The 19,725-nt window shown below is 44.1% G+C and overlaps 2 protein-coding genes across 4 annotated transcripts in view; one reads left to right on the forward strand and one right to left on the reverse strand.

Moving 5' to 3' along the window:
• The first annotated feature begins 398 nt into the window (after window positions 1–398).
• On the forward strand, window positions 399–6,301 carry LOC121177998 (calsequestrin-2-like). The gene is made up of 11 exons (XM_041032464.1): window positions 399–641; window positions 2,898–2,982; window positions 3,117–3,217; window positions 3,576–3,684; window positions 4,388–4,461; window positions 5,103–5,233; window positions 5,307–5,352; window positions 5,534–5,588; window positions 5,702–5,802; window positions 5,918–5,992; window positions 6,089–6,301. Exons 1-11 carry the CDS (start codon window positions 399–401, stop codon window positions 6,299–6,301), a joined length of 1,233 nt encoding a protein of 410 aa, XP_040888398.1.
• A 3,507-nt stretch (window positions 6,302–9,808) lies between these two features.
• LOC121177995 (vang-like protein 1) overlaps window positions 9,809–19,725 on the reverse strand; it is a 42,071-nt gene continuing 32,154 nt past the window's right edge. For 2 of the 3 annotated variants that reach the window (XM_041032460.1, XM_041032461.1), the window contains exons 6-9: window positions 15,260–15,420; window positions 12,778–12,925; window positions 12,343–12,577; window positions 9,809–12,245 (exon numbers count right to left, since the gene is read on the reverse strand). In XM_041032460.1, coding sequence (XP_040888394.1) covers window positions 11,985–12,245; window positions 12,343–12,577; window positions 12,778–12,925; window positions 15,260–15,420 — 805 coding nt within the window. In that variant the 3' untranslated portion in view covers window positions 9,809–11,984. The remainder of the gene's footprint in view (window positions 12,246–12,342; window positions 12,578–12,777; window positions 12,926–15,259; window positions 15,421–19,725) is intronic. The other variant, XM_041032462.1, reaches the window with a different exon arrangement.

Below are 19,725 nucleotides of genomic sequence, written 5' to 3' on the forward strand. Positions count from 1 at the left end.
TGAAGAAATTCCCAAAGCTTCTCCGCTCTCCATTCTAAATTCTGTTTGAGAGCATGAATGGCAGCCTCATGAGTGACTGTCCTTTAAATGTTCTTGATAACATGAGCTTCTCAGACAGGGAGAGAAAAGGAGGAGGAAACAGAACCTCCTGAGATTTGGGCCGTAACGCTAAGTGACGGAGAGAGGAGGAGACAGAGGACAGGTGGAGAAGGAGTGATATCAACGGAGAGCAAGACAGGGAAGCAGAGATAAATTATTAGACAGGACATAGTGATCAGATCTGTAGGTGAATTTCAGCTCTTGTGTCTGATAACATTTCAAAGCTGGGCCTTGAGAGGTTCTTTGATTTCTCTGCCAAGTTCATTCTGGGTCACAAACACCTCCACAACTGAACAACAATGCATCAAATCTGGCTTTCTTTACTATGTGGCCTCTTCCTTCCACTGGTTTTCTTCTGCAGTGCCGAGGAAGGTCTCGAGTTCCCGAATTTTGACGGGAAGGACAGGGTGCTGGACATCAACGAGCGTAACTACAAGAAGGCTCTGAAGAGATACGACCTGCTGTGTCTCTTCTACCACGAACCTCTGCCGGCCAACAAGGGTCTGCAGAAGCGGTTCCAGATGACAGAGCTGGTGCTGGAGGTAAGAAAGGGGGTCACGAAAAGTGGGAAGAGGGCAACCAAAAAAAAAAAAACAGAGACACAAAGATCCGTGCTGAATTTTTTTCTCTGTCAGAAAAATGAGTTCACTGCAAATGTTTGTGACATGGAAAGCGAGTAAAGTCAAAAAGTCAAGGTATTATTTCCCCCAAAATTTGGTGATCTTGGTAATCTACGTTCCAGAGATCCCCTAGCTTTTCCTCGAGAGTCACGAGGTTGACATTTAAGTTTTTGAGTACCATGCCTTAACAACCATTGGCTGGATTGCAATGACTGAGTCATGATCTCCAGGGGTTGATCTGTAATCCCATCACCAGGCTGAAATGTGTCTAATACTCTAGAGCTACAAGTATTTGTTAGCAATACATTTTCTTTCCATCAACTCCTTAATTTATCAACCAAGTGATTCAGCATATACACTGTTCAAACAGACCCTGAGTAAAAAAATGTATCTAATGTCCCTGATAACAGAAAAATGTCTCCGTCAGCTACAGCTCAAATCCCTGTGGCACAGACTTGCAGTCTCTCCACCTTTGACTCAAACCTGCCATAACAAGTCAATGTGCAGTCAGTGATAGTCTCTGAGACACTGAGTAAGACTTCACCATAAGGTGCAGTGAAGTCGGCTTCATAGCTGTCATACTGTCGCAGTTTAACAGACAGAGTCAGTGTTTTACCTGCACGCTCTCTTAATTGGCAGGCAGTGATTTTAATCCCATTATTTGCCCTCCTCTGTGGTTCACATGTATCCAGGGACTGTTTCTAGGTCATTCTGTTTAATTATAGCTTGTTCCTAAAACTCCTCACTCTCTGGCTGTGAACTAGAAATAAGTACTCTTGCATCCCTTCCCAAGGAAGGAATCGAGAAGTATGAGGAAAAGAAATGTATTTTTTTTCATACCTAGTATTTGTCAGCATTCCCATTTTATTCTCTTTCAGCTTGTTCTCCTTTTCAGTCACCGGTTTTATCATTCCTGTCATGTTCCGTATGCTGTTTGAAAGCAGGAACACAAAGACTAAATTTCAGTCTCTTCAGTGGTTTTTCTAAATCTGTTTTCCTTCCTAAAGAGCTGCGAGCTGAAAGGCAAGCAGTCCTGACTCACAGCTTCCTTCTAAAAAGAAAACTCCACAGGGGGCTCTCGGCACACACACACACACACACACCCTGGTAATGAAAAGACGTATTGACGAAGACAGCGGCAGCTGTTGACACCAGCCCAAATACGCGGTGTGGAAGCATCAAACTAATGCATAGTGCAGCGAGGGTGTTGGTACGGGGCGTTTTGATCTCAGGCTGATCCATGGTAACACTCATGGTGATTCCAGTTACTCTTTTTTTAGGATAAGGTGGTAATAAACAAAGCCATAGGCAGGACTTAAAATAATAAAGTCATACTGTCATCCTCCATATCCTGTCAATCATCTCACAACCTTAAAGTTTGACCCCTTCACGGGGTCAACTCCAGCCATATTGTGGTCTAAACACTGTTTCAAAGCCTCCTCCACACTGTGAGGTGAAACAGTTCTTGTGGAAATAACATCCGCTAAATCACTTTAATTTAACTGAAATTCTTGACTGCTTTTCAGCCGTGTACTAAGTTTCTTTCTAAACATTGTCAGACTTGGCCAGTGCCTAAGATGATCAAGGTTATTCCAGGTAAGATGACAAAATGCAGTTTCCCTGCGTTTTGTTTTGACCTAGGAAGCAAGTAACAAGACTTGATCAGCAGCACTAGCAATATTTTTAAATGATAAACTGATTTGGCTGCTAAACTATAGATCTGAGTCGGACATTTAAAATTCTGGCCTGACACAGGTCAAGAGTTAAGGTGTGCTTTGACCTCCTGTCTTCATTATTTAACCCTGTGAGCCCGTACGTATCATATATGATACCCACATTTCTGGGACTCATTGCATCACCATCAAGCATAAACTTTGCATTTAACCCTTTTAGATGAACTCTTATGCTCGTATACTGACTCCTGGTAGACACTCCTCACTTTTCTAAATGTTTTGACATGTGTGATACAAACAAAAAATATACTTAGAATTTTTTTTTTTTAATTTTTTTTTTTTACATTTTGTCAAAGGGACAAATAAAGAGTTCATATTTGAAAAATTAGAATTTTCTGACCATTCTTTCATAGTTCAGGTCTCACAGGGTTAAAGATAATTCTGGCTCTTGCACTGACAAAACAAAGCCTGATGCTGAGTTATGTTTGTCTGTGTGTACATGCAGCTCACAGCTCAGGTCCTAGAGAACAAGGACATCGGTTTTGGGATGGTGGACTCCCAGAAAGACGCCAAAGTAGCCAAAAAACTAGGTTTGTCTTCAGCATTCCACAGTAACCTACCACAGTATAAAAGCTACACTGACTTTGCTGTCCATGTAAAACTCCTTATCCACATAAGGTACTTTTCTTGAAGTCATACACAATACTCCTGTCTGTCTAATCAGGTCTGGAGGAGGTGGGCAGCTTGTATGTTTTCAAGGACGACCGTGTCATTGAGTTTGACGGCGAGCTCTCTGCAGACACGCTGGTGGAGTTCCTGCTGGATGTGAGTTGAGAACCAATTCTGCTACTTTTTAGACGTGTCATCAACCACGGAGGGAAGAAATCCTCAAGCAATTAACAGCTGCAGCCTCATTAATGGACTTGTAAATGATGTAATTCACAGTAACGCAAGTTTCTGCAGGAATACTGTTCGTGTCATTTTATGAGCAGGGCCAGGCTATTTCTTGGCCTAGAATAGTCTCACATTTAGATGAGGCTAAACTAAGGAAATCCACCTCTGATTGTATTTCATATTTAACAGGCACGCATGAGCATATTTCCCAAAATGTCAAACCATTGCTTTGAGTTTTGCTGCTTTGTTGGAAGTGAAAACCACCTACCTGTGTTACACTGCTCCCCAGGTGTTGGAGGATCCAGTGGAAATGATCAACAATGCCATGGAGCTGCGAGCCTTTGAGAGAATGGAGGAGGACATCCGGCTCATCGGCTACTTTAAGGGAGAAGACTCATGTTAGTTTATCACCAAACTCATGCACCAGTGTCTATGTGTAAATTAATGCATTTGTATTTGCATTTACAAAGACACAGAGTATGTAATGTGTCGAAAATGCATCTACTCTAGCTGTCCCCCATAAAGCCGCCCCCCAGACACTAATGGGATCTAGAGGCTAATGGAGCTACATCACCGTGTAACCTAACTGGCTGCTAAAGGGAAACCTGATTCCAGACTGTGGCACTCTCACTCAGTCCCACGAGAGCTTTTAAATAGCTTCTAGTTCCCTGTCTAATAGGTCAAACTGCAATTATAGTTCCTATCCGCAAAAAAAAAAAAAAAAAAAAAAAGGCTGAAAATGTGAGATCGGAAAGATGCTATCTGGTCTGATATGACAGTGGCATGAAGTTTCATTACAGAGCCTATCTCTGTCCCAGAGATAGGTTGGTCCTTGGTGGTGACCTTGTCGGGAGCAGAGCCAGAAGCATGTTACAAGCGTATAAAACTGTTTTAAGGCAGACTTTGTTACTGGGGCTAAGACAGTTGAATCATGATGGGAAATTGAATGAAGACAGCGGGTTTCACCACTTGCCTTACTGATCACATACCGTAGATTCAGCCAGGAATGCCACCAGAATATGAATGATGAATGTCCACACTTAAATCTGCTTTGCTTTTCTTTCTCTCCTGAGTTTCTCATCAGTTTTCTCTCTCTGTCAGACTATAAAGCTTTTCAGGAGGCCTCTGAGCGTTTTCAGCCTTACATCAAGTTCTTCGCTACGTTTGATAAATCTGTGAGTTCCAGTGTTCAAAATGAAATCCTAATCCTCCTAAGAATCACATGCATATGTTGTTGCTGTAAGACCCACTTTTGATTTCTCTCACATACACATTGTTTGCTTTTTTTTACTCAATTTTGTATGCTAAATATGAGGCTAGGGAGTGCAGCTGGTTAGCTTAGCTTAGCATGAATACTGGAAACAAGGAGAAACTGCTAGCCTGCCTCATTTCAAAGACAATAAACTCCACCAGCACCTGTGAAGCTCACCAGCTAACACCTCGTATCTCATTTGTTTAATTTGTGAAATTACTAAGGTGAAAGAAATGAGAGGTTATAGTTACGTTAAGGGAGGTCATGTGCCTGACTATTTCCTGACTGGAAGTAGTGACTTCCTGTCATCACCGTAGCACAATTAGTGAATTTGGAGAGGACCAGGCTAGCTGTTACCCTAGGTGCTACCAGTGTTTATGCAAGGCAAAGCTAACCGGCTGCTGCTGGCTTTAGCCTTATTTAATAGACAGATAAAAGTGGCATCAATCTTGTTTTTTCCTTTTCTAATTTCAAATTGAACACACTGGGGTTGTAGTTTCAGAATTAGTGGACAGATATGTGGTGTGGACTTGTAATGAAATCCCGGTGTGCTTTACGTTGTAGGTAGCCAAACATCTCTCCCTCAAGATGAACGAGGTGAACTTCTATGAGCCGTTTATGGAGGAGCCTGCCATCCTGCCCGGCAGACCTCTGTCCGAGATGGACATCGTCGAGTTTGTCAACCAACACAGAAGGTCGGTTTGATTTACATTGTTTCAGAGAGTTTAAACATTTGGGCTTGTTGTTATAAGAATTTGTTCTTGACAGGGCCACGCTGAGGAAGCTCCGGGCAGAGAATATGTTTGAGATATGGGTGAGTAGTTGTTTGGTCTTACCAGAGGAGACGGAGGAGTCAGCTCCCCAAAGTATTTTAAACAAATGCATTTATCATTGAACTTGTTTGAAGAGCTACATCAGGGTGATTTGGAGAGTGTCCTCAGGCTGTACTATGAATCAGAACTGAACTCAAACTGTAAACTCTCCTCTATTTTTAGGAAGACGACATGGATGGAATACATATTGTTGCGTTTGCTGAGGAAGAGGATCCAGGTCTGTACCCTCTAACTCTGAGCTTTTTACCTTTTGGTTCCACTGTTATTTCCCCTCTTATTTTCTTCAGCACCTGGAGGTCAGCTCAGGTTCCTCTGCTCTCTCATCCCCAGACGGCTATGAGTTCCTGGAGATCCTGAAAGATGTGGCCAGAGACAACACCAACAACCCCGAACTCAGCATCGTCTGGATTGATCCAGATGACTTTCCTCTGGTTCTGCCTCATCATTTAATCTTTTTTTTTTTTTGGAGAAACAATATCTGCACACAACAGTAACAGGTCTCTCTCTGAAAAGCCTATGTGAATCTAATTTGTCTTGTCCCTCCAGCTGACCACCTACTGGGAAAAAACTTTCAAGCTGGATCTGTTTAGACCTCAAATTGGCGTCGTCAATGTAACAGATGTAAGTAGAGTAAACAGAAGAATAAAAATCTTACTCCATTAAAGTGAAGTAGTTTTACTCACTTTACCTTGGCCTTCTTGGTTCTTTGTGTTCCAGGCAGACAGCGTGTGGCTGGACATGTCCAACGACGAGGATTTGCCCACTGCGGAGGAGCTGGAGGACTGGATAGAGGATGTCCTGTCAGGGAGGGTGAACACAGAGGACGACGACGAATTTGCAGACGATCAGGAAAACCCTGACAGCTACATCACAGAGGACGACGACCAGAGTCACGACCCAGACGACGATGACAATGATGGTGATGACTAAACCCAATGTCCAAGGCTGGTGTCCTAGCAGTTCAGACGTGGGTCAAAATACTAAACTGAACTCTTGACACATTCAAAACAGATGGTTGACTAATTCATAAACAAAATTTTAAAACAGCAAAGAAATCTCATCTGTCCCTGAAGAAATACAAAATTCTAGACAATGTAGGTTTAATTAGTTAGTCTGATAAAACAGGACTGATGAAAGTCATCATGGGAACATTTGTGGCCCAGTTAATAGTAAAGTTAGTGCAGTGCTTGGAGCAGTAATTCTCCTAAACTCACCAGGGATCTTGAAATCAGCACATGAAGTTTCTGTGTCGCATAAGTTAAAGCTCCTATAAAGAAGAAACACAAAGGAGCATTAGCATTAGAGCCGTATTTGAGGCCAACTAGTGAAGGGTTCACTCTCTTTGTGGCTCTGTTTGCTCTCTACTGACTACTGAGGAAAATATCTGCCTCCTCAGATGCTAAATGAGCTTCTGTGCTACTGCACAGTATAGGTGCTGGAAGCTGCTGTGTCTGACATACTGATGAGAGCAGTGAGACTCAATTAAAACATCAAAATATTAAAGCTGTGGTCTCTGAAACCAAAACTAACAGAGCTGAAAGACACAAAAAGAGATGTGTTTGTCACTGTGAGTGACACCCTTCACATTACACATCGAAATCTGATCAATTTGTAATGTAAAAACATTGATTGTAGCAGCTTTAAGGTTGATATAAATGATTAATTAGGAGGAATTCTACCGGTGTGTGTATATTTATCTTTTTGTTCTAATAGTCTAATAATTATTCAAGAACAGAGCTTGAATTGTTCTATTTATTAAATGGAATTACTCTAACACAAACCTGCATTAAAATAAATTACTGACAGTACTTTTTCTGAATGTAGATGCAACTTTGGTGAAAACAGTCAATAAAAGTAAACGACAACCATGAACACATCTGTTACTGTGAATGACATCTGCTGTTTGTGAGAACACACACTCTTCATTAAGAAAAGTCCACACTCGATGCTCAAGACAGCAGATTGGCGCATTCTCTCCCCCCCTGTCAATTAGCGTTTTCACCTTGAATTATTCAAACACCAGTGAATAATTCAGCGTTGTTATGCCTCCTAATGGGAGTTAGGGACCTGGACAGTGAGGCTGGGGGAGGTCAGGGGTGAGGGAGTCGAGGAGAGACGGGCTCCAAGGCTGCCCACCGGGGCCCTACACGCCGTTGAACCTGTACAACTGGAACGTGAATTAATAATTCAGGGCCGTGCAACAATCGTTATGCGCCTGGAGGTGGATGTGATGCAGTGTGTAAACAGGATGTTTGTGCTGTGGTTTGTGTGATTTACACATAATCCATGGCACAGACAGAAAGATGAGAACATTAAACTGTGTAAGTGTGTGTGTGCATGTGTGTGTGTGCATTTAAATGCGACCTGAGGCAAGAAGACATGTCAGACTGTCTCCTGAGGTTGAAGCAGCAGACAGTGCCACGGAGCAAGTGTCGCGCTGTTCTGCAGGACCTTTAGGTTACGTAATCCAGTGAATGTCAAGTGTGATGGTGTTTTACATGAATGCTGACTTTAGGGAGGCTGTGAATACTGATCTCTCTCTCTCTGAAACACACACTCAAACACACACACACACACACACACACACACACCTCCTCACTCCCAAGAGAGGCATGACAGTATAAGAGGCATGAGGGTCTAACACGTTCAATATAAAACAGCAAAGAACAAAGAAAAGACATGAGTAAGATGTATTAAGGTGTAGATTTCTGTTCAAAACTGAAACCACCAGAAGCCGGGGGGGTGGGGGGGGGGGGGGGGGGGAGGTTTCCGCTCCAGCCTTGATCTGCACATAACCAACTCATTACCAACCAAATAGAGAGGGAGGAATGAAAGGAAGAAAAACATTCCATTTAGATGCAAATGCTCCTCATTTTCCTCTCTATCCGTCGCTCTCCTCCTTGTCCCGGTCCTGCGTGGATCAGGCGAGAAACGGGAGGGGGATTAAACCGAGGACAGATGAGTTCCGACAGGCGGCACCGCGCCCCGGGCTCGGCGAGGGATGAGGTTGTTCGTTTTCAGCGAGGGACACTGACACTGACATTCATTTACCCACGAGGCCCGGCTGCGCAGCTCTGACAGGCTGACGGCAAGCCAATTACCGCTGAGCTCCATGACAACAGAAAGCCACCAAAGTAAGGCCAAAAAAGCTGAAATTTTACTCCGGCGTGTCAGACAGCAGGACCGGGAGCTTAATGGGCAGCGACAGAGGTGAGTGTTAGCGGGCCTGCAGTTGGGGCAAGACACTAGTGCATATGGAGAAGCTGAGGATTAAGTTTGGAGGAATGGGAGAAGACTAATGACAGATACTGTAATGCTTGAATCTGAACTATTTTAAAATACATACACTTTAAATACAGCCAGCGGTGGTGATGAAGCCTGACAACAGTTTGGTTGCAGGGAAAATTACAGGATAATTAATGAAATAATCATCCAGAAAAAACCAAGCCATAAAGTCAAAGGAGCTGCCTGCAGAGCTCAGAGACAGGACTGTGTCGAGGCACAGGTCTGAGGAAGGCTATAAGGACATCTGAGCACAGAGGCCTCCATAATTCTTAAATGGAAGAAGTCTGGAACAACCAGGTCTCTTCCTAGAGCGGGACACCTGACTAAACTGAGCCATCAGGGGAGAAAGACCTTGGTAAGAGAGGTGACCAAGACCCCAAAGGTCCCTCTGGCTGAGCTCCTGTGTGGAGATGGGAGACTGATCAGGGCTGCATGGCACAGAGGCCAGAGGAAGCCTCTCCTCAGTGAAAGACACGTGAAAGCTGCTTGGAACTCAGAGAAACAAGATTCTCTGGTCTGATGAAACCGAGATTGAAGTGTCTGGCCTCAATTCAAGCGTCATGTCTGAAGGAAACCAGGCACCACTCATCACCTGCCCTGTATCATCCCAACGGTGACGCCAACTGGTGGTGGTGGCAGGGACGGGGACACTGCTCAGGGATGAGGGGACGCTGAAAGGAGCAGAGACATCCTTAATGAAAACCTGAAACCTGGAAATTATACACGGGTTAAATCCATCTGAAATGTACACCATTTACACAGACATTTTACAAATCTTCATAAAAATGTTTATTTATTTTGAATTTTTTACAAATGCTAATGCTGTGAAACGGAACCGTGTCTTACATTGTGACGTCACGCGATCGTCGCAAAGTTGTCCAACAAAAACCAAACCAAGACACAGGACTGTAACCTGCCAACAGCGTGACAGATGGTGGTGATGAAGAGGAGGGAGGGGAAGGCTGGTCATGTGAACTGGAATGAAACACACACACACACATACACACACATACATACAAACATACGTACGTACACACATGCTTGTTTTACATAAATAGATACAGTGTAAAAACAGGAGGCACAGTCACATTGGGATCATACAAAGTTCATCTGTCAGCAGGTACAAAATACGACCAGCGGCAGGTGCTTTAAAAAAAAAAGGTGTTTGCTGTGAGTTCATTGCACAGGAAACAGCAAAGTGTTTTGTTTTTTTTTTTTTTAGTTCTTTCCAGATGGATTAACAGTTACAAGTTTACAGTGAAAGAATGTTTTTGCAAAACTGAACAGTATCTTTGTGTTTAGTGTGAAAACACGTTGCTGCTGCCCTCAGGCAGACAAAGTGGTAATATTAAATTTGCCAGCCAGGGGGCAGTAGGGGACAACCCTGCCTCATCGCCACACAGGATATTATTAGTATGATGTTTTCCTTCCTGAGTGACTTATTGGTGAGCTTGGTGTGACTCCCTTTGGTGAATTCACTGGATCCCTTACGACCGGTCCAATGAGATGGGATCTTAAAGTGTTGTTTTAGTGCCATTAGCTTCATTTCACTGTATTTTTTCTGGCTTTACAAAAAAAAAAAAAAATTAAAAAACAGCCAATTCATCAGGCGAAAGAAATGCTAAGAAAAAACATTCTCAGTTTTCCAGTGAAGTGGCCAAACCTCGAGGGATTCCCTGCAAGCGTGTCTCTCAGACAAACAGAGGTGAAACAAGGCAGTGAAAGAAAACCAGACGGTCCAGTTGGGAAGGAGGTTCCACCCTGCTGCTGCTGCTGCTCTCACTGTTGGTACACACTCTGTTGATTCATTAGCATCTATTATATATTCTAGTGATACAAGCAAACCCTCGGAGCCCTGAAACATCAAATCCTACTTTAAACAGAATAACCATTTCCACAAGCCTTTGTCCCCCAGACAATGTTGAGAAACTCGACACTTCCTCCCGAATTTTCACATTAACATCAACAGCCTTCTTTTTACAGGCAGGCTTTTAATGTGAAAAACATCAGGAAGTGTCGGCTTAACAACCATCTTTCATCGTCTCTGTTAAACAAGAGAGCAGGGCGGTGAAGATCACATGATACTGTTGCTGCACTGAGGGAGTTTGTGCAGTGGAAATTTACATGTTCATTATTTAAATACCTGATTTTTATCTGGGAATTTACAGTATTTAGATTTTTTCCTGTAACCCACAGAGGGGGATTCTGGGGTAATCAGTAGTACTTTTTATTTTTGACATGGCGGCTCTGTCTCTCCTCCTCGCTGCCTTCCCCTTCCATCATGTCAGGCAGATTTGGCAGACATGAAAGCCCTGAGAAGGTCACTGAACTGATGAGGCAGGGCAAATGTTTTTGGGCATGTATCCACCTCTGTGCGTCTCGTATGGCCTGGTTCATTCGGAGTTCACCCCCGGTGTTTAACACGGCATGCATGTGTTGTTCCCAACTGGAGTGGAAATATTTCTGATTTTGCTCCATTGCACCTGGAGAGGAATTGTGCACCAAACGACCCAAAGCGTCCCACTTTGGCAGCTAAAATTAGCACTCAGGGGTGCTACTGTACGCCTTCGGCCCGGACATGTCAGGGTTTGACATCTCAAATGTCAAAACAAGTGTTTATCCAGAGGACGGCAGATGTCCCGAAGTAGTGATGAGGAAAGGAAAACAGTCTGACGTCCTTTTTGAGCAGTTCGAGATCATATATTCCGACCTTTTTAGGCCTTTTAATTTACAAACATACATGAATGTGCATCTAATGCAAAATCTGATTGAAGTTTGGTTTCATTTTTTTTTTATCAAATGCATTTAATTTGGTTTTCAAAAAAAAAAAAAAAATCAGTTTGATTCCCAATCTGTTGACGTCCGAAAGCATCCGAGTGCTTAGTGGTTTGTCTGTCTGTCAGTCTGTCTTTGTCCCATGGAAATGAAGGAGTGGCCAAGACAAATAGAGTCTCTGTGGGGACGTCACACAACCTCAAATGTTCCCGTCTTGTTTCACTCCAGCATTACAAACATGAAAGGAACGAGTGGACAGTGACACAAAATGACACACACACACACGCACATACACTCACGCATACTGTATGTGCACATGAGTCCATGTCCGAGGCGTCCAAACTCCTGCGAGCATAATAATCCTGCTGCAATTCTTCTTTTCGTCCAAATCAAACATAAAAACGATCAACAAATTCAAACGTGTGTGTGATATATAGATTCATATATAATATAGAAAAATTCCAAAAAAGTAAAAATAAAAAACTGCAAACCCGAAATGGAAACGTTTGAGAGCAACGAAACAGGGTGAGGAGTAAAAAAAAAAAAAAAGATTCTACACGGAGGTTTCGGACTGTAGCCGCAGGACAAACTTGTGTGACTTGGGGTCGATGTATTCCTCTGACATCTGGATGTAGGGGATCTTCTTGGCCGTCACCACCAGGTTGAAGTCCACACACTTGAGCAGGAAAACGGTGCCGTCCTTCAGGCCGCTGGTGACCGACGCCTCGCTGATCAGCGTCCACTGGCGGGCCAGCCAGTGGTCCCGGCTGTACTGCAGGGTCGGGCCCGGGGACAGGTAGCTCTCCAGAAACGCCTGCGCGGGAGGGATGCACAGAAACACAATGTTGTCACGTCTTAGAACAAGAACGAGTCTCTGTGCGACTGTTGTGCGTTAAAGTCAAACACCTGACCTTGGGCGTCATGTTGTTGGTGATGCAGAAGGCCAGGTGCTGCTGGATGCTCTCCATGCTGTGGCAGTGCTGCTGTTTGGTGGTCCTCAGGTACTTCTGTAGGGCCCGGGCCATGGAGGGGAAGATGGCCTGCGCCGCTTCTCGCGGGTCCATCACGTCCCCCGGAGCCTTCTTCTGCTCCTCCTCTTGCATGCGCTTGATGTGTGTGAACGCCTCCTCCACTGCCACCACGAGGCTGGGAGGAAACACAGCGAAACAAAGCTGTAGATCAGGATCTAACAATGGAGCAATCCCATGATTCATCACTCCTTGTTTCTTGTAAACAGCCATGTACAATAACAATAGATTTCTTTGCCTTTTTCTTGTGTGTTTGCATCTCTTTCTCGATACTTTTAGTAATAACCAGGCCCCCAATGCTGTGACTGTCATCCTCACCGTGCTTTGCGCTTGCGGACGCGTCTCTCGTGCTCAGCCTCCTCGTAATACAGCTCGTTGTGGCTGGAGTCTCTGCGGCGAGCAGCCGCTGCGATCATGGCTCTGGACTGGGAGTGGGCGAGTCCCGACGCCGCATTGTTCCCCGGACCTGCCAGGAAAAATATGAGACAGGATTGGTTACCACATGTGTGTGCGTCTGTGTGTGTCTCACAGGTAAAGAGTCACAGAAGAGATAAAGGAGCAAAGAAATCTTTGGTGCAGTGTGAGGGAACAAGCTGCTTTTTGAGTGGAAGGGGTAGATTATTAATGCACATAAACCTCAGTCCTTTTCATTTGATCGACGGCAATAAGAAAACTCCAGGAGCTGACAAAAAAAGCCACACAGAGTTGTTAGTTTTAATTGTTTCCAACACTGATAATTAAAAAAAAAAAAGAAATCTCCAACATGCTGCTCACACGAGTGCGGCTATTGATATTCAAACCTTCCCATTACTCTGCCACTCGGTGCCTTCAGGAGGAACGGGGCGTCCAATTAAATCAGCGTCTCGGGCAACTTCAAAAGTTTACAGTTTTGGGAATGAGGACAGGAGCCCGCTGATGAACTCTGTCTGATGTTAATGCAGGTTAAAAGAAGGCAGAGCCGCTGAATGATTAATGCGGGGCAGAAATCGTGCATGAACAGAATAATTCATGGACGGAGAGCAGGGAGTTTTCAGCACTCCCTACTCTCGGTGTTAGTGCAGTTACATAGGATTTATAGGTAATGAATGTCAGTGGTAGGTAAACTCAGAATTTTGAAGATAAGAAGCTTTAGAATGAAATACAGTCTGAAAAAGTACTACAACTCTTTATAAACGTTATTTAAACATTTTAAATCTTTTGGAGAATTGCTTAGCAAAAAAAAAAAAAAAGCTTTTATCCGCTGGGGATCATTTTCAACTCCCAATATCTAGAGCAGAGAAAATAATATGGAGACCAAATAGCTTGTCATGCATCATATAATCACCTGGACCCATTTGGATGCGGTGTAATTGAGTGCTATGGCTGCTCTGTGCTCAGGGATTCACCGGTCTTTAATTAAAGAAAGATTATTGTCTGTCCCCGAGTTCGACTTATTCGTTACAATGTGGGGAAAGAACGGGGGAGCGGGTGGGGGGGGTGGGTAAATGCTCGAGACGAGAGAGAGAGCAAGGGAGATGGAGAGGTCCTTGACCAGCTGCTGCTGGATGAAAACGAAGGAGGAAGAGACACAAGAGAGAAATGACAAGACCGGCGGCGTAACAGCTATTGATTTATCAGCTGTCTCCCGCTAACATTTCAGAGGAGGGAGAGGGGTTGAAAAAAGAGAGACAAATGGCAGCAGAAAAAGAAAAAAAGAGGGGGAGTCAAGTTAGTGCACTTAAATGAGGCTTGAGTACACTTAAGGAGGAGCAATAATTTAATGGAGGGTTTGTGTTACATTCTGCCAGCTGCCGTGAGCACGACTTTGAACTTTTTCCATCAACCTGTGGCATGCAGAGGGTGAGGAGGAGCGAGCAGATCCGTGGTGTGTTAGTGGAGTGTGTGTGTGGCTTCCCATAGCGCGCAAAAAGGAGAAGAAGAAGGGATTTAAGGGTGCGTTTACTTACTGTCCAAAAGGTAGGCTTTCAGTTTAGCTCTAAAGACGTCTTAAAGGGTCAGTGTGAGGAGACACATGAGGAGAGCAGAAAGTCAACAGCTGAGCAGAGCAGGTGCTCCAACCTCATTCCCACCTGCTCCAAAGGTACCAGAGGGCGTACCGAGGCAGATATCAAATGACCACACTTGTCTTTTTCTTTTTTTTGCACGTTCAAGCCCATTAACTACAAATCACCTCTGCTTTAAATTATTGCTGACAATTTTCCAATTATGCTATGTTTGCAGATCAATTTTCTCCCTTCCAGGCAGCCATTTGTTTCAGCACATTCCAGCGCAGTAAGGAAATCAAATCAACTTGCAGAGACTTGAACTGCGCTTTATATGGGCGATCTGTCGCAAGGAGCATCTCGGAACAGATGAATTACTATGCTGTGATGATGCAGTTGCTTGCTAACACTCTAATATCTGGGTTCTGAGCTGTTGTTTTTCTTATCATACTGAAATAAATGTAAATTAACGGCTGGAGGAAGAAATTCATCAAAAAACTTGAGACATATGATTTGGGGAAACACCCACCTGTGGTTTTAACTGTTTGCAATTTGTTTTTGTTTTTTAAGAGAAGAAGAAATAAGCAGTTTAAATCATCTAGAGTTTGAGTTTTGAATAAAAAGCTGAAACAATTAGTTGATTTTTTAAGCAAAAGCGCAAAAGATTCACAGTTTCCAGATCCACAAATACAGATTTGATGAGCTGAACAATCTCTTCTGTGTTACACAGAGAAAATCATATTTTGTCCAGGAAGACAAAGCACAGCAAAGCACACACACCAAGACACAACATGAAGTTCAAAGACCGTCCCACTCACCCTCAGCCGGGGCTGCTGGGAACTCACCATCCACGTTGTAGACCTTGAGGCCGGCCAAGTGCTTGGCGGCGCGGGACTTGGAGGCGGAGAGCAACGCCGGGTTATGGACTGAGAAGTCACAGTAGTAGTGCTCTAAGATGGCCAGAGCTGCTCGCTGAATACTGGAGAGGAGAAGACAGCAGGATTAAAGTCGGACTTAGCCAAGGGACGTTTTTTTTTTTTTTTTTTACCTGAGGTAATTCTACAACTGTTTCTGCAGAACAGAGGACAGTATGGAAAGTGTACTGAGTAACACACATTTACAGAATAAACAGCAGGACTTTGTCACAATAAAACAAACCTCAGATACCATACAATTAAAAATATTAAAACATAAACTCATAAATCATGACAGAAAAGAGAACTACAACCTTAGAAAGACAGTGGGGGAAGGATGAAGGGAGACGGAAAACAAGAAGGCAGCACCTGAGCAGTAAAGATCTAACAGTAATACTTAAATTAATACCTTAGTGGGAAATTCCCTCCACAGATGATACAACACACAGACTGAACAACACATCGGGACACTTCTCACACAGCTAGAGGAATATATATTCATATACATTTGCTGAAACATAGGATAAAATTGAAGGGACGGTGGGAACAGCAGTAGAGACTAAAGACATTCATTTAAACACAGAGATACACTGATCAAACAAGACGGACGTGGACTCATATTCATGGACGCACTTTTAGATAACTGCTCATTTCTTTTTGCAGGACGTAAACTATGTCCCATACCAACATGGACTCATCTAGAAGGAGATCCTGATCCTCGACAGCGTGGATCAGACAGCATGCCAGGTCTTGTCCATAATAACACGGCACTATTAAACCAATTGTAGCCAAGCAGGGCGTTTTCACATGTTATAAAGCACTGGCTCTTTTCTAATATACTGCCTCTGTAAGATGGCAGTGAGCTACATTAGAGGGTAAAGCAAGACAACATTCCTCCTGCACTCATAAGCCAATAAGACGCCTGTCCTTACTCCAAAACACTACTATATTACAGCCACATGTGGTCCGCTATGATTAGCAGCTTATGGTGGCTAAGATTAGCTCACGCTAGCAAACTGTAAATAGATATTGTTGTGGATTATTGCGTCAGTTCAGTGTCTTAAGCATCAGTTAACATGTCTTCAGCATCACTGGGGAATCAGAGCACTGTACGCTGCATGTCCAGTACCAGTACCGGAGGCAGACAGAATTAGCAACTAGCTTGTGAACATAGCATAGCATAGCATTTAGGAGCTAAAGAGGCAGATATTTTTCTCAGGAGGGATTTAGTTGTTGTGCCGCCACACGGGCTCAGTTCCTGTGACCCGGACTTGTTTGGACGGAGGGCAGCAGATGCTGACAGCTGTTAACAGACGCACAGCTCAGCTTCACTGCTCAACACTGGAGCCTTTTCATTGCGTCTGTGTTTGTGTGTACGTATCCATGAATATGTGACGAGGAGCGCTAACTCAATATACACGAACAACAGCGCATGTTTGCCTGCAGCATGCGCTTCATATTATCCCAAAGAGGGATCATAGGAGGCCCGTGACCTCCGAGCCACTGATGAAAGCACATTGTGACCTCTTATAACTTCCATTCCTGCCAAAGAACAAACCGTACATTAAGTAATGGGTCATTTGCATAACCACAGACAGATACAGCAAACCACCCAGGCAGCATTAAAGACATCATTCATCATCACTGCGTTGCCATCTGGTGACAGTCACGTGTGCAAGAGCTGACAGTAACATCATGAGAGGCTAACAGAGTTACAAGGCAGATGTCTAGATTGGTTTACAGACTAAAAATACATGACTTGTAAAAAGAGGACAGGGGCTGATCTACAGCCTTTCACTGCATCTGAAGAACATGAAAAACCTGAAGGTGAAATGGTTTAAACAAGGACGCAGCGACCCGGACTAGCACTCGCCCTGCTGACCAACGAGTTAGTGGTCACCAAGCTCCTGCAACAAAGTTAAACTATGGTCAAAATGCTGCCCACTGCTGAGACAGTTTACTGAGGCGTTACTGTCACACTGTGGACTGAGATTTCTCCAATAATCAAGTAACTGTTCACATGACTGAAGAATTCTTAAAGTCTGCCACGAGCAAACCAACTCACATTTCTAGAAGTGTGTCACAAGACAGATCACTATAGGGAAACAAACACATCATAGGGTGTTTAATATTTAGCGAGGCCAGAGGCAGTGCTCATTCCACTGAAGGGGGGAGCAGGGAGTGTGATAGCAACTCCCTTGGTTAGCTCAAGAAACACACAGCCCTCTCTTATGTTAAGCATTCGAAGCCACTACAGACAAGACCATTGTTTAGTGGCCACTTGCATAAGTGCTGAGTAAGCGCTCCTGCCATTTCCCAACTTCGATCAATTATTAAGCTGAGCAAACATGACGCAGGACCATTCAAACCAACACTCTGACTGGTCTACGCTGCAGCATCTCCTAAAGCGTTAGGTATGTACCCTCAGCTAAATAAGTAAAGTCCAACTGCAACACACCTTTGTAAACCAGTTGCCCTGGAGAGTAAGTCAGCAGACCACTGCCTGCTCTGGACTGACCAGTCAGGGAATGTAAACTGGGAAGTTCCCAGCGGTGAATGTGAATTTAACCCCCGCCCCTCAGCAACAACTCTCCCAGGCTGCGAGGAATGCGTTCATACTCAACTTGTCTGCTCTGACGAGGGGACAAGAAAGGATTCTGGCCCTCAGATTGGCATCAAAGGCCAGGCAGACAGAGACAAGCTTTCAGGACCCCAGGGCCCAAGCAGGGTCCCCATTATGATAAGGCTAAAGATGGCTGCCAGAAAAACAGGAATGTGAGCCGCAGCCTGAACGGCTGCACTCGTGTCTGCGTTTCTCTGCATGATACATTCATTCATGTTCACGTCTGTGGCTACATGTGCATGTGTCATTTGCATGTATATGGTGTAATTATCCATGCACACACACACACGGGTGTGTCAGGCTGACCAGATGCTCGGCTGCAGTCTGCAGGGAGCACTAATTAGCTGTGTGTTTACAGTCACAGACGGACAACAGAGCGAGGCCAGGCCTGCTGCCGGCCAAACAGGGACTAATGGCACAGCTTACAAAGGACAACACCCCCAAGGCAGCCAGCTAACACACCAACCAGACCATTACACACACACACACAAATACACACACATTCACTTGTCTGGCCTGTTTCTACCAATGCGAAATCAATATGAAAATCAATACACTTTTCAGCCTGACGCAAGTTCAGGTTTCAGATGAATATCATGGGCATCTGTACACCGCTGGCTGTCAAATAAAGGAATAATATCAACAAATCCTGAAAGACTGTTCTGAGATTTTTCAGACTAACAAATATAGATGTCAAAATTGGCCAAAAGAACTCAGAGTCAGTCAGGCTACAGTGGCCATGTTTCGGTTCAAAGACCTTCAGCTGTGAGTCAGACGTGCATCACGTCCTGTGCTATATAATTTCAGTCAGAGACACTCACTTCAAGGAATTGACTATTCATAGCAAATGATTATACAGTTAGAATTGCTAGAATAGACTATGCCCTTTGGGGGAAGCTCTCAAAGTATCTGAGAAGCAACAAAGACTTTGCTGGGTGAACTAACCCCCCCCACCCTTAATAAACACAAGCCTAAAATTTGACTGCATGGACTAAAAGCACACTGACTGTACACACTTGTTTCTTGCTCCGTCCATTCATTTATGCATATATCTTTAAATGCCCCTTTTGCTACACTGATATTTATTGTTGAAATGACAATAAAGTTGAATCTAATTGAATCAGTCCACCTGCACAATACAGCTAAAGGTGTAGCTTTGAATGGAAGAACAGATAAAGGGTAATATTTAACCCATCCGGTCATTAAAGGGCTCCATCCATAAATCCATCAGCTTTTATTAGTAACTGTAAGAGAGAGTGCATGTGAGACTGGGGGCTGCACTGATACCAGGGAGCAGCAGGAGAGCTGCTGTGTTTGGCTAAAAATGGCATCTTCCTGTTTTCCCTCAGAGGCTGTAAGGTCATAAAAACCTGGTTGGTCTAGTCTGAGCTGTTCTTTCCTACGCACACACACACACACACACACACACACACACACACAGATACACACACACACAAACATTCCCTTTCTTCCATTCCCACACACATTTTAGGATTCTTCAACAGTACCCTCCCATTAACTATTAATCCCTCGTTCTCCTTTCTCTCTTCGGCTCCCTCCCGTTGCGTTCTCCCTGCCTCGGTCTCCTGGGTTCTTCCTCTGTACTCCGCCCTCTGTCTGCAGCTCTTTTCTGAGGAGTTTCCTCTCTGAAGTCTTCCCCACCCTCTCCCTTTTTTCTCCTGGCACGATTTCCTCTCCCTATCAGTCACTTTGTCCGCGTTTCTTTTTTCTGCCTCTGCATTTTCGC

Source organism: Toxotes jaculatrix, chromosome 24 (genome assembly GCF_017976425.1).
Source record: "Toxotes jaculatrix isolate fToxJac2 chromosome 24, fToxJac2.pri, whole genome shotgun sequence".
Classification (NCBI taxonomy): Eukaryota; Metazoa; Chordata; class Actinopteri; family Toxotidae; genus Toxotes; species Toxotes jaculatrix.

Bases quoted from the DNA above. Each gene is read 5' to 3' on its own strand.
- LOC121177998 (XM_041032464.1), top strand. From the start codon at position 399: ATGCATCAAATCTGGCTTTCTTTACTATGTGGCCTCTTCCTTCCACTG. The intron at 2,983-3,116 runs GTTTGTCTTCAG...CTGTCTAATCAG, and splicing joins CAAAGTAGCCAAAAAACTAG to GTCTGGAGGAGGTGGGCAGC. The intron at 5,234-5,306 runs GTCGGTTTGATT...TGTTCTTGACAG, and splicing joins TTTGTCAACCAACACAGAAG to GGCCACGCTGAGGAAGCTCC.